Source organism: Pyrgilauda ruficollis, unplaced genomic scaffold (genome assembly GCF_017590135.1).
Source record: "Pyrgilauda ruficollis isolate IOZ18807 unplaced genomic scaffold, ASM1759013v1 scaffold1, whole genome shotgun sequence".
Classification (NCBI taxonomy): Eukaryota; Metazoa; Chordata; class Aves; order Passeriformes; family Passeridae; genus Pyrgilauda; species Pyrgilauda ruficollis.
In genome coordinates this window covers 20,575,170-20,590,151 of record NW_024508100.1, presented here as the reverse complement: position 1 = coordinate 20,590,151, position 14,982 = coordinate 20,575,170, and the positions used below count along the sequence as shown (strand labels likewise).

Sequence of the window (14,982 nt, the reverse complement as noted above, 5' to 3'; positions counted from 1 at the left end):
TTAGTGGACATAATACAGCCAGTAAACAACATTAAAGAGAATGAACATGATGGGAAAGACCATTCTGGACCACTTGTCTATCAGGTTAACATCAGTCAAATCAGGGATTTTGACTTTGATCTGGGATGCCCTCCTGCGTAAGTGTCCTTTTTTATGGAGCCTGTGTCTGTCCAGAGCGCTCCTGCTGTAGAGGTCTCTGCTGGAAGCGGCTCTTCTGTACTGCAGGTTGGCACTGTTGCACACGTACGTGGTGGCTGGGGGGTCATGGAAGATCCTGCAAATGTTATTTTGTAGTTCACGTGGTTCCAGCACGTTTCCATGGGCATCCACCTGTGTCAAGGAAGGAACGGGGATTAGACAAGCTCCTCAGCCAGCCCAAGCTGTTTCCCAGGTGGACCTTGTGGCTCCTGTGTCAGGGTGCTCCTGGGGCTGCAAGGACAGTCCTGTCTGGTACAGCATTCCCAAAAGTGAAAAAACACTGAATACGCTTTCCTGACTGGTGTGAAATTAGCTATTCAACATCTAAGCACCTTCCATCCTGACTCGGCTCCTTGGTCTTGTAATTCAGTTAATTGTCTCATCCTCTCTGAAGTAAGACTTTTGTAATTTTATCTTTTACTTGGATCATGGCCTTTATGAAATACTGTTCTTTAAAGTCTGCTGACTGGCACCTGAAGCTTTCACATACTCAAGATGAAAAGAAGGTGTTGCTGTCTCTGCCCATTTTAAACACTTTTTGACTGTTTTAGTGCTGCAGGTTGGTTTCTAAAAGTTTTGTAACAATGGGTTCGTTATATGAAGAGCATGTAGATACACACGTATTTCATCAGTTATTGTAAAATACTTGTGATGAGAATTGATTTTGGGCATTTACTATATTATAGGGATGAAATCATAGCACATTAACTTGTTCATGTGCATATAGAATAATCCATTTCATTCAATGAAAACTTACATTCAGTTGCACTTTTATGTGTTAGCATCAGAAACAGCTGTTTCAAATATGTTTGTCCCTTTATTTGTGCTATTAGTCAGAGCACTGTTTTAAATACCTAAGCAAAGAACTGGAAACTGCAACCAGTATGTACATGTCTGGCAGAAACAATTATATATATGTAAATATTAAATATTTTTGTATCATTTTCTTCTCATGTATGAGTGTAATTAACCATGAATTGCTGCATTTCTGTGAAATGCTCTCCTTTTCACAAATCTTTAGCTTTCTACACGTTTGTAGTAAAACCTCTTTTCAAAAGTTTTTGTGGTATTTCCAGGTTAACTTCTGATTTCTCCACAAAGACTTAATAGATGTTTCAAATTCACTGATATTTAAACATCCACTGCAGCTCATTTGAGAGAAATATACATCACAACACTGGCCTCTTTTAAATGAAACTTCAAGGTCTTCACCTTGAGGCTTGAATATTAATGTTGTTTTTGGTAACCTGTGGTACTGGACCTATCCCAAATTTATAACAAACTCGATCATGTCTGTGGATGCCTTTATATCAGCAAATAAGGTATTAATTATAGACAATATCTAGTCTTGTGAAGCACCATTGATATGCAGGGCTTTGTTTGTACTCTTACTTTACATTTTTAGTAAGACATAGTAGAGCTAGGAAATGATATAATAATCTACAGCAGATTTGAAGTATGTTTAATAAAAAATTCCAAACAAAACATACAGGGAAACCCAGTCTTTGTGGGTTGCTACAGAGGAAACATGGGACCAAAAAAAGTTTCAGTTCCACCAGGCAATGGGGAAGATGTCCTTTCCCATCACCAGGAGAAATCTTTACATCATTACTGACAGCATATTTGTACTGTGCCAGACTAAGCACTTACTAACTGAACGCAAAGCAGTGGAGGGACTATTTGTACAAAAGCCACACAAGAGAAGTGTGGGGTAAAAAAGCCTTCAAAGTGAGTAAGCCTTCACAAATAGAAAATGCACTATTCTGGTTTAGACATTGATTCTGTATGTGCTGAAATGAGCATTCAGTGGTAACACCCTGGTTCCCACCACTGTTTTGGTGGGAAAAACTCACATGCTTTGGGTTAGAAAAGTCAGCTTGTCACAAATCAGCATGGTGTTTCAAATGAGATATGGGCTACCCAGTTCATACTTTTTAGGTCAGTTCTTCAAATTTAAGAAGGAGGAAGATTAAGCTAGGGTCTCCTACTTTTCAGAGGACTGCCATAACTATGCACAGTCAGAGTAAATGAATAGCTCTGAAGATCTGAGATTTTTTCTGTGGAAAAACCCAGTGATCTCAGAGTTGTCTCTGTGTAAAAAGAGATTTTTTTTTTAATTCTCAGAAGTTTTGATAGGTCAATCTTTTCTTCCCAGTCTTATGAAATAGCTCTTTGAGCTGTCTTTGATTACATAATCTAATGTGTATGTTAATTGACTTCAGTGATATAATAGTAACAATAATGCAAGCATTATTAAGCAGTTAGTATGACTTTTCTTTTGGGAAGAAAACTTGTAGCTGCCTACCCTCTGAAGTGATTCAGAGGGATCTTTCTGAAACTAATATGTCCTGATTTGTTATGAGCCAAACAGTGTCTGAAATCCTGCTCTAAGCGTTCAAAAATGAACCTGTTATTTTTAAAATTAATTTAAGCCATTTTAGGCAAGATGATTTGTATGTCATGAAGCAAGTTGGTCTTTGAATTGCAATCTTTGCAATTCAGAGCCAAGAGCCGAACACTGATCTTGACTAAATTAGCTCATGGAAGTATAAAAGATGTTCTTATGTATACCTGGTCAAATGCTCTGTGCAATTCCCCACATCATTAAAAACCATTTCAGGATATTTTGATATAAAGTGTTAAGACTTGTGCAGCTGATCTCCTGCTGTTGAGCCAATAACTGTGCTGAAATCATCCTCCTCAGATGAACTTGGTCCAATCAGATGAACTTAATCTAATTGTAGCACTAATTCACATCTCCATCCAAGGTACCACCACCCCTCACCAGGCATTTGCTCCGCGTTTTATTAGCTCCAAGAGTGAAGTAACAGAATTTTACACCAATCAGTAACAAAGGTGTGTATGACTAGTGTGACTCAAGTTCCACCTAAATGTAAAGAAACAGGTTACAAATAAGATGAGAATGGGGAAGTCAGGGAAGACTCCACTGTAACCACTGGCATCGGTCGATGGGCTGAACATGTCTTCTACCCCACAGAGATGTTATTGGGTTAGAATCACTCTGTGTGGGCTGAATGCTTTCACTGGGGATTAGAGTTTGTGTATTGCTTTAAATATGGTGTTGCAGTCAGATACTATCACTGGCAATCCTTGAACATTAACCTGTCACCATTTTTTATTAATAAATAGTGATATTCCATAAGCTGTTAGCATGAGTCCTTGCCAGGTGCTGGCTGTTGCTTGCAGTGGGTAACATAAATAAAGAGGAAGACCCATTAAGGGGTCATAAACTGGGAAGACCTGCTGAGGGGTCTCCCTTAGGCTGTCCCTGACTAAGTCAGTCAAATCAGCCTGTGATCCATCAGGGCAGCACAGTGAAGGGTCCCCCTAACAGGATGCTGACAGACTGGACTCAGCTTTCCTGCGCCACTGACAAGCACTAAGGGTTGAATGAATATCCTCCTTTTTTCATGTGGCACTTAGAATAGGAGTTTCCTGCTTAGGATCATCAAATGATATTGTTAAGTGTAAAACAGTGAAAGCAATAAAAAGAAAACAACTCAAAGCAACAGTTGGGAGACAAAAGGTAAGAACATCTGTTTTCTCTCAATACAAACCCATTGTTTCCTCCTCTTAAGATGAAAGACTCAGGGCCATGTTACTCATACAGGTGGTCTTATTGGAACAAATGCTGTAGTGTTACCACAATCTGATCTGCAGAAAAACAGCTTATGTTCAGCAGGGCTATATTAATTCACAAGAAGATTTACTTGAAGGTTAAGATTTTTGTGTGGTTATGTGCTTCTCTTCTTTTTCCTTTTCCAGTAGCCACTGTATTGGAGAATTGTAAGTTTTCCTCAGAGCCTGTGGCTGGTCTCTGGCTTTCTATCCCAAGTGTTTAGTGTTTGACAGGATATTTAGAAGGAAAGTGTGATGCTGTGCAGAACTGGGGAGACAATCTATCACTTGCCTTGTGTTGATAAACATTTATAAACCTTTTGATGGTGCAGCCCCTTTCCCACTCACATTATGATTGCATCCTACCTTTTTTTCAAACTTAAGAGATATCTTCTATGTAATTACTATTCACGCTGTAATTGTCTGGGGAAAAAGAAGCAGTTGCATGCATGGACTATCTAAATATTTTCTTGCTGTGTGTTTTTTTTCTATTTATCCATAATTATGGTGATGTCAGTGACATCTAGGTTTGACAAATGAAGAAGGAGATATAAACAGTCTTTATGCTTTATTAAGAGAAACAGAAAGATTATTTACTACAAGTTCATAGTTTTTGTATATTAAAAATAAAAATGGCATAAACTGTAAAGCTGGAGAGACTTTATTTCTATCTTCTTCAGTCTGTAGAGTATGGAACAGCCACATATAAAACAGCAGTTCTGTTTCATTTCTCATCTGTTCTTCTCTATACTGTTCATATCATGGTCAATTTGCTGAGTGTTGCTCATGCATCTAAAGCCTGTGTTATCTGGTGGAGGAATTTGAACTCTTTTAGTCTTTGGAGTTGTATGTCAGATGGGAATGATCAATATCTTCACCTGGCACAAAGAGATGAAGAAGCACTGTCACATATCTTCTAACAGTTACAGGTGCCTGTATGGATAAGTGGTGTGGGTCAAGAGCAAAAGGGAAACAATGTCCTATAGCTATACATACTTACAATTGTACTTCTTTTATGCTCAAAAACCAACTTTCCCCTGCTCTGGTGCAGGCATCATAATACCAGTGAAAAATCTCAAAAAATGATGGAGAGGGGCTGGGAGCTTTTTCACTGGAGGTCACATAGCCTCACTGTGTCCCACTGCTCTGGCCATGTGCACTCTTCCTGCCAAAGACAGAAATACAACGGTTGGAAATCAGCATTTCTATGCGGAGTACAATTTATGCTCACAATGTCTCACATCAGTGTGTGGAACACAAAATTCACCGATATCCATTCACATGTGTATGTTAATGTATATGTGTGCATATACATGTTTTTACAATCACAAACCTGCACTGTACAGGCAGAAAGCAGTATATTCACTTAAAACACTCTCAGTCTCAGAATGGGGTGGCTGTCTTAAGTGTGAGCACTTAGAAATCCTGGTACACAGCATGTATGACTTCCTTTTTCTATCAGAAAAATGGTGGTGTATGCAATGTGGTGCTTTAAAAACATTCCATCCCATTCTGAGCACCAATTTCAGTGTAATATTTGCTGCATAACATTTAGACAAAAGCTTTTAGTTATGAGTTTTAAAGCATTTTGTTAGGTAAATGAACTCTCCAAATATGCAGGAGAAGAACTTACCTGTACTCTTATCCTTTACTCAGTTCAGTGCACTGGGGCACATGTAGCCAAGGCTGACCTCTGAAGAAGTCTTGATTTCCTCTTCGTCATGAGTCCTTGCTGTGCTGCTTCTCACCTAGGCTGGGTTATCTCAGGAGCTGTTGAAGTAGCTGGTCAGAATTTGTGGGTTATGTTGTTTTCTTCCCTTTATTTTCCACAGAAATGTATAGACAGTGTCTGTGCATGACAATCCATACTGGGGTGGTTTATCTTCTGTGCTCTGTGGAAGACAGTGCTTTGTGGGGTCTTGGAGGCTGCTGGTTGCCTGAACTGAATTTGTGCCCTCACTGTAATAAAGCATCTCCTACACAGTGGGACAGAAGGCAAATGTAAGTAAGAACTTTTAATAGGCTCATGAGTTATTATCCTCACTGAGACTGAGGATATGACAGCTTTGTTAATGATGCATAGCTGTAGTGGTGGGACACCAAACACACAGCTCTAGAATTAAAAAGTTATCACAGAGTTTCTGAAGTGCACTTCCAGATGTGTATGTGACACTGTAGCCGCCTATCAAGATGAAGTCTTACTTCTTAGAGTTTTATGTGTTGGTCTCATTCTTCAAACTGAACAGAGGCCTCAAATACAGCTTTGTCCAAATGTTATCACCTCAGGCCACAGGAGTAAAGAAGTTTATAGGACAGCCTGCGCAAGATCTCATTAATACTTGGATGCAATATATTGTAAGTAAAGCACAGGAAGGAAGAAAATTTTTGGCTCGTTAGGATATATATTTTCTTCTGCATTAGGCTGGGCCAAATACACCTGAGGCTTCAAAAGGTTTGTTTCTGAAAAACTGGGGAAAAGTGAAATAGGTTTATAGATGTTTGCAAGTGCTCAGTGACGTGTTGCAAAATTAAACTCATCTTAGTTAAAAATATGTCCATAGTATTACTTTCTGTAAGTTTTCTGACTTGTTTTTTAAAGAGGGGATAGTTGTGGTATGCCTGAATTTAGCTGAGGGAAAAATCCTGATGTCTATGAAAGCTGTTATAACCTAGCAGCAGCATCCTCGTGTTCCTCAAAGGTCAGTCCTACAGGCTTCATTCAGGGCTCACTGAAGCCACCGAGCTTGTCTATGTTTTTTATTTTTGGTGAAGTTTCTGTATGTAAAGAGGAACTTTACTATAAACATTTCTTCTATACCACCTTCTAAAGCAAAAAAAGATACAGATGAAGTGATATTTAACTTCCTTGTACCCCTTGTATTTTTTCTGCAAGAAATACAAAGAAGAAAGAAATATGTGTCCTAAATATTAATTTACATTTTCTGTATTTTCTTACTCTGTTTTCAGTTAAAGATGGAACAGACCATATGCTGCTGTCATGTCCTTAAAATATATTTTTTCTCTACGCAATCCTAAATGCTTTTGCATTGCTTTTGCACATGTGTTCCACCTGTATTTATCTCTATCATCACATAAATGAACATTTTTAAGTAATGTTTGAAAAGATAGCTTGGACATTTTACCTGGACTCTATTTGTTTCCAGTCTGCCCTTCTCTCCTGTAGCACGTCCTGCTCTGCCTGCTGTCTTTTTTTGACGTTGAGGTCCTTTCCCAAAGAATATGTAGTTTACAAAGGCATATTCCAGCAAGGCCAGGAACACAAACACAAAGCATCCCATCAGGTAAATATCTATTGCCTTGACATAGGGAATCTTTGGCAAGGTCTCCCTGAGGTGGGTGCTGATGGTGGTCATGGTCAGCACAGTCGTGATTCCTGTGAAGGGAAGAAATAAGATATTGCCTAACAAGACAAGGAAGGAGATTTGTGCACAAAAGACATAATGGCAGCATTGCACTTCTCATGCAGATGGGTTAATTATGTGATCAGGTTCTTAGCAGACAAAGGAATGTGTTTTGCAGAACTGGAAAGGAACATATCCTTGCAAGTCTGCTGATAGCACCTTCCTTGGCTTTTCATGCAGTGGAGGGTGAATGAAATAACCTTCAGTAGCCCAGGCTATGTTGGAATTTCTTGCCTTAATTTTTGCAATAACTGTGCTAGGGAATGTGGTGTTAGCTGACCTGGATAGCAAAAGTTGATTGCTGTTCTTTCTATGTGAGAGAAGGCTTCTGACTTCATTTGCAGCAGTAGCTCTGCTTCGCCCTATAGTTGACTTGCATTGCTGCAATAAGTATCTAACTTTTGATTTAAAATGGAGGATGGAAAGGAGAAAGGGAAGCCTTTTGATAAAGTGATGGTCTTTGATGAAGAGAAAGTGATATATATGCTTGTACCAAAACAACTTTTCCTATTAACTAGGTGCTTGCAAGTAAAGCATTTCCATCTCATTATGTTATCCACAACTGAATGATTTTTTTTTTTCATATGTGTTTTTTCTCTAAGCTGGCTGAATTTACTTTTTATTCTGCTTCAATCACAGGTCTTTAGTGCATGAAGATAGTAGCTCTAGGCACAGGTGTAACAAGTTTAATTTGCAGGGAGATGGGACAAAATGGCTTTTTGGCAATAGAGCTGGAAAACAGATATGCCTTAAAGCATAGACAGTGCAGAAGATCTTCATTCTTGAGGAAAGTTGTAGGAAGGAACATGGCATGGGAAAGAACCAGCTATAGGTAAACCAGACTTATTTGGTGTAAGCTGGTATATCTCCACTGATGTCAGCAGGATCTTGTGTGTTCCTTCCAGTCACAGATCTGGCCTGAGAGATCACTTTTTGACATTAACAGGGATTGTTCAAGCAGCACAGTGTAGATACCCTTAGATACCTGAATTAGAGTTTATGCTCCAGTTTGGAAGCAAGATGCTTTTGGCCTGATCCAAAGACCATTATGACAACAGGAAGTCAGTCAGAATCCCAACCTAAACGTGGAGCAAGAGCTTCAGATGCAGGCAAGGTCACACCTGCCTGCCTTCCTGACAACCAAGGCTCTGTGCTGCTTGTGTAAGATCACAATTAATGTGCTACAACCAGCAGAACGGATTTGGTGCCACAGTTTTAAAGGCAGCAAGTGTCCACATAGTTCAGTAATTTTGAGAAGAAGTTACCTAGAGCAACTCTGGCTGCAGAGGCATCATAATTGATCCAAAAAGACACCCATGACAGAATTGTGATCAGTGTGGAAGGCATATAGGTTTGCAAAATGAAGTATCCAATATTTCTTTTAAGCCGGAAGCTAAGTGATAGTCGAGGATATGCTCCTGAAAGAAAGAAGTCACAAAATGACTAATGCCTCACAAAAGGTAGGCACTGATATTTCTGAGTAGGAGGAAGAGGGAACAACTTTTTTAACTTGTCAGTGCTTACCTGTTGTAAATTCCACTCTCTTTGATACCATCTTGTAATCCACAATAGAAAATTGCGGGAGCTCGATGTTATTAACTCCTGTTACTGCTGCCTCTCCTCCATTCCAGTAAAATTCAATATCATCAGTAGTGTATCCATCTGAAACAGAGGTACAATTTGATTATTGACTTTTCTTTTTGTTTTATTACTTTGCTTAAGTAGTTGCAGTTCAAGTGGAAGGAGCTGCTGTTAATCAGGAATTCAGCCTTCTGTTGTGTGACATTCCTATTACACAGGAGCCTTCCCTATGTCCCAAGGAAGCTTCTAGATGTAGAAGAGAAGACAGAAAACAAGGACAGAATTCATTATTAAAGTTTGTTTTTTAGCTAGCTCTATTACAACTACTTTTCAGTCAGGCTTCAGCTGCTCAGTTTACCAACAGACAGATACCTCATCAACAAAACTTTTAAACTCTCTTTGGAGGAGCTCTGACAGTAAAACCAGGTTCGGTTCCCAGATTTTAATTTGATTTCCTATGCAGGATATGACAAAATATGGAGTTGAGAGCCAGTGGAGACAAAGATGATTCTAGAAGAATTAAGGTGCCTGTAGTATCACCTGACAATGTCTGTCAGAGCAGTAGGTAACCCTTTGATATTCATGAAGTATTTTATATTTTAATTAGACCATGCCATCTTTGATCTTCTGTTATCACAGAACTATTTCTTTTTTATTCCAAAACTAGCACCTTTCTTCTGTTTCCTTTTAACAGTGATGTTGATTATTTATAATGTAATTAAAAATCAATTTGCTATTATATCACTGGAAATGTTAACATTATTGTTATCATTTTCAGAAATATTTTGATTGAACTCAGAAGTGACTGAGTTTCAAAAAAATCTGGCAATTGACAACATTTTTGAACTAATATTTAAACTGGTTCCACTTTATTGCATTTTTCTACTTTCCCCAGATATCTACCAGAGGAGAGAACTTCTCATCTATTTTTAAATTTTTCCTTCAGGTGTTAGATTTAATCAGGTTTAAATCATATAACACAGATCAAATAAAAACATGTGTTTGAACTCAAAGCTTTAGAAAACTTGACAGTACTTTTGCCAGTTGAACTAACTGCAGCCTTGAAGTCTCCACAGAGTTAGGAACCTATCCTTTCATATGCACAAGTAATGCAATATCAAGCTAAGGAAATTAGTCTTGAGATGTCTTTTCCTATGATGGTGCCTGGTAATATCCTCATCCCTGGAAGGCTGACCACATGCAGAACAGATCCATGGTCTCCCTGGTGACAGCCAGAGAAGCTCGTAGGACTTGCTGCCAGGCTCCAGAGATTGCTTGGAAAGTCTGCAACTATTGAACAGCTATCTTTTGATGCAAACACACAATGATGGGCTGAACAAGGTCAAATGTTCACAAATTTTATTTCTGACCTGCTCAGTGCCATGGTGTTCTAACTATCAGAATTGCTCTGAAAACCACAGTAACCTATGCAATATGGATTGCTGCTGCAAGCTTAAAACTGGGTTTCCCATTACTTATGCTATTTTTTTTTGTTTGTTTCAAATGACCCATCCCAGGGCTGTGACACAGGGCTCTGCATGTCTGGTTTTCATTCCTTTTTGCTGCAAAAGGTCGAGGTAGCTGCTTGGTAGTGAGACTTCAGTAGCTGCTTTAAAGGCTTTGCACACAAACCCCAGGGCTGACATGAGCTACATGTAGGGTGTAATACAGAATGGCTGAAAGTGAATGAAGACTGCTAAGACTGTTTAAAAGACCAAGACTGAGATTGGCAGGGAAGTGTTAACTTCACTTTTTTGCAAATCTGTTTTATAAAAACCTTCTCTTGAAGGATTTCTCTTCTCAGAAAAGGTGGTGCAAAACAGATAGCATTGGAACTGTCATCTCACACTGAAAGGGCATTGATTATGTGCAGACTTTGTACCACACAGATGTCCTCTACATGAGGTAATACCCATCCTTTGTCTTCAGGGGACAGAATAAAAAACAAAAGGGGCATCACTACCTAGATGTTGAGCAGCTACTTGCTGCAAAGTCACAGGTGAAGGTTTAGATGTGAGAATCCAGAACTCTGCCTCAGGCTTTGAAAGGAAACCATGAAAATGATTCTTCTGTTCTGTGCTGTCATCAGCTGTTGCCCTTTTCACATCCTGCCCTCCAGTTTTGCTCAGATTGTGCCGTTTCCTTGGGCAGGGCAGGCTGGGACCCAGGGCAGTGAGAGGAACAGCATCCAGTCCCCAGGAGCTCCTGACTTTACTTGCAGCTTCTTAAGACAGCCATAGCCAGCCTCTCTGCAGTTTCTCTGATGTTTTGAGAAAAGAAGTAATAGTTTGGCACCTTATTGTGGCTGAAATTTCCTTCCCTGAAGGTGAAATATTAGTGATTTAGTTGTTAAAACCCACAAAGGTACCAAATAAGCACCTGGGATATCAGAAGGCAGATTTCAAAAAGAAAACAGGCACAACCTCCTACAAAAAGATTGCACCATGCTATTGATACACTGTGTGGTCATGCTGGATTTTTGGAAAAGGAAATTATGTGAGTTTTGTAATGTAGACAATGTGCTTTCCTCTAGTTTTGCTCTCTATGACTTTGGCTACTAAGTGAAAAGTAGAACTAGTAGGTTATAAAGTCAGCTAACCAAAAGCAAACTAACCAAAAGTTTTCTGAATATATCTATTTTTTTTTCTTGAATTAAAGCTTCCCTAAAGCTGATGGAAATTATGAGAAATAGTGATGTATTTCACCCAGGAGCATTCACATTTTTAGCTCCCTTTTTAGAAAAGTAGTTGAGCAAAAACATCTTCCTGTGGTTTTAGGTACAGTGAATGTCAGTATTTTCATTATTTCCCTGGCAGCCATTGTAATATCTCTGCTAGACACTAACAAGGGGTAATTTTTCCCTGGGCAGTCCATTCTCTGATAGGATTGCTGCTTTCCTTATGTTTTGCACATTGTTCCAGGTGTGTGAGAGGCATTGCGTTTCATGGCTGACAATGGCTCAGAGGTGCAGGAATTTCACAGGTGTTTTATAGGTGTCGACGTGGCTTTTCTCTAGCAAACTTGGGAGTGAGACAGTTGGCTGCAGGTTAAAAACAGGAATTTATTTTAGCTCTGAATAGTAAGCAAGAGACAGATTGCTCCTTCTCCTTTTCAAGTGGACAGCGGCTTTAAGCGAGGAGCTGCAGTGATGTAAATTAAGAAACCTCCAGGTGTGGAGGCAGTACTGACTGCAGGCAATGGGAACCGCTTACTTCGAGCAGCAGATGCCTTAGCGTTTACAAAGGAAGAAAAGCTGTTTCAATGACAGGAAAAGTGAGTCTTGCCCTTGCAGTGGCCAGTGTTAATGCTGGTTTGTTCACCGAACTTATCAGTACTGCCCAGGTATTCCCTCGGCAGCTCTTTTGCCATGTTATCCCTTTCCCTCTGCGTACGTATCCATGCCACCAATTTAAATGCATAGCTCTGTTTTTGTGACAGAGAGAGCAGCACTCGCAGCTGGACCGCGATGTCCGAACACGAATTTCATACAAGTCAGAGACTCCGCGGCCCTGCAGGGTTTCACTGATGCTCACAAGGGCCCCGACGGGAGAACGAACGCAGCCGAGCCCTGCTGGCAGCGCGCCCCGGGGCCGCGCGGGGGCGCCCGCGCTCCGCCTGCGGCCCGGCGGGACCGTGCGGGGATTGCGCGGGGATTGCGCGGGAGATGCACGGGGATTGCGCGGGGGATGCACGGGGATTGCGCGGGAGATGCACGGGGATTGCGCGGGGATTACGCGGGGGATGCACGGGGATTGCGCGGGAGATGCACGGGGATTGCGCCGGGGGATGCAGGGGGATTGCGCGGGGAGCCGAATCCCGAGCCGATTATTTAGGGAGCTGGTTTGCTCCCAGCCTCTGCACCGAGCATGACCTCATTGCTGTGCTGGCATCCCTGGCAGTCTAGCCCGCTTAATCAATTTCCCAGGAATTCTCCGTGTGGTTTTGTTGACCTAAATAATGTGACCGCTAAAATTTTATTTATTTATTTGTTGTATAATTAATAGTGGTCCCTGAAAAATATTTGTTCCACTTAAGCTTTTTTTTTTTTTTTTTGCTTGTTAGATTTTTTTCCATCTTCAAAATGACTAAAAAGCACATTTAATTGCCCAGCTCGAGATATAATATCTAGAAATTAAAATACAGCACTTAATCACCACCATTTTTTTTTTTTCTCTTTCTGTCAGCATCTGAGAGTTTAAGTGAGAATGCTTGGTCAGAAGTCCCACAGATCTAAAAAGTAACTATATACACACATGGCAAGAAATAGGTTATGTATAAATCTCCCTGTTCACAGAAAGAAATGCTTTAGAAATGTTGCTGACATTGTGATTTAGCCAAGTTTAACAGTGTATGGGATGTCACCAGGCTGTTCTATTTTACACTGCAGCACTTCTCAAATATCTCTGGGATAAGTGAGGATGTGTGTTACATTCACAGATACAAGTCATAGTTCCACTATCATTAGCAATTCAATGGAGATGTCCAAACAGAATCCCTTTTCCCTTCTGATCCTTCAGGGCAGGGAGCAGGTAGCTCTGAAACACCCAGCAGCTGGGTCCCTTCCTTCAGATCTAAATAGGGCTTTTCAAAATGCTACAGCAATTCCATGTGCACAAATCAGTTGGCCCTCGGTAAGGACAAGGTCCTTAGGCTGAGGTTGTACCCCAGCCCTCTTCCACTCCTCTTGGGTGGTGTCTTTCATAACAACTTAATCTTTGTTGCTAAATGTCTTCTCTTTTTTTTTTTTTTTTTTTTTTTTTTTTTTTTTTTTTTTTTTTTTTTTTTTTTTTTTTTTTTTTTTTTTTTTGGGTTTTTTTTTTTTTTTTTTTTTTTTTTTTTTTTTGGTTTTTTTTTTTTTTTTTTTTGGTTATTATTCCTATGGTTGCATTCAAACAGGAAGAGAAAGCATTCCTTCCACAGGCCACCAAGGTGGTCCATACAGTGGTAAGTATATTGTACTATTTAATCTTAAATCTGACTTGTGAATGGGACACCACGCATCTGGAGATGTGTTTTGGAAATCAGCGTAACTAGTTAACATTAAAGTGATAGAAAAGGTTTAAAGGTTTCCTGCCACTTGTGTTTGAGTGTGTATTTGCATGTATAAGGTACTTTTTTTTTTCCACTGAGAAATATTTTTTGTTTTCCCTGGGGATATGAGTTAGCTTTAGCAACATTGGCTCAAATGAAAACTTGGTTAGACTGCTGGAGTACTAAATATTGTCAGTTATTTAAGAAGGTTTCTCAAATAAAAATAAATTTTATGCATGCAGCAATCTGTTCCATCCCAGCTGGAGACATAACTTCCTATCCATTAGAAGAGGGAAAAAACCATTATTACAGCATAAAGTCACTCTTGCAAGATCTAATCTAATTCAAAGAGTGAATTATAACCTTGCCTTAATTTGCAAGTACCTTTAATGTTGGTTCACTTTTACTTGTTATCATTTTTTGCCAGTGAGACTTGACATAAACCTGAAAGTCCTCTGGGACAGACATTATTTGGTTTTGCTTAATATCAGTTTAATGACTAACACAGCAGGACTTGTCTGTATCACTGTGTCTCAACAGAGGGAAATGAAGGATTCTGGATAAGTAGTCAAACTTGTATTGAAAATGTATTCCAGTTGATTTGCTCCTTCTACTGGATTTTTCCAGTGATGGCAAAGGAAATTATTGGCTAAAATAAATCAGAAACACACATCAGTATGTTTTAGCTAGTATGGCTTTCATGTGCAAGAGTACCTCCTGTAAGGCATGCTGATATTTTTGTGTCCTGTTCACTAGTAAAAATTTAATTCTCATTAGCTATGGAAAAACAAACAAACAAACAAAACCCCACCGGGGGATGCAGGGGGATTGCGCGGGGAGCCGAATCCCGAGCCGATTATTTAGGGAGCTGGTTTGCTCCCAGCCTCTGCACCGAGCATGACCTCATTGCTGTGCTGGCATCCCTGGCAGTCTAGCCCGCTTAATCAATTTCCCAGGAATTCTCCGTGTGGTTTTGTTGACCTAAATAATGTGACCGCTAAAATTTTATTTATTTATTTGTTGTATAATTAATAGTGGTCCCTGAAAAATATTTGTTCCACTTAAGCTTTTTTTTTTTTTTTTTGCTTGTTAGATTTTTTTCCATTTTCAA

The 14,982-nt window shown here is 39.7% G+C and overlaps 1 protein-coding gene across 2 annotated transcripts in view; it reads right to left on the bottom strand.

Moving 5' to 3' along the window:
* The window catches only part of GABRB1 (gamma-aminobutyric acid type A receptor subunit beta1), a 108,934-nt gene continuing 93,952 nt past the window's right edge, over positions 1-14,982 (bottom strand). The window contains exons 5-8 of one of the 2 annotated variants that reach the window (XM_041483079.1): positions 8,784-8,921; positions 8,525-8,677; positions 6,981-7,231; positions 1-330 (exon numbers count right to left, since the gene is read on the bottom strand). In XM_041483079.1, the coding sequence (XP_041339013.1) occupies positions 1-330; positions 6,981-7,231; positions 8,525-8,677; positions 8,784-8,921 (872 nt within the window). The remainder of the gene's footprint in view (positions 331-6,980; positions 7,232-8,524; positions 8,678-8,783; positions 8,922-14,982) is intronic. The other variant, XM_041483164.1, reaches the window with a different exon arrangement.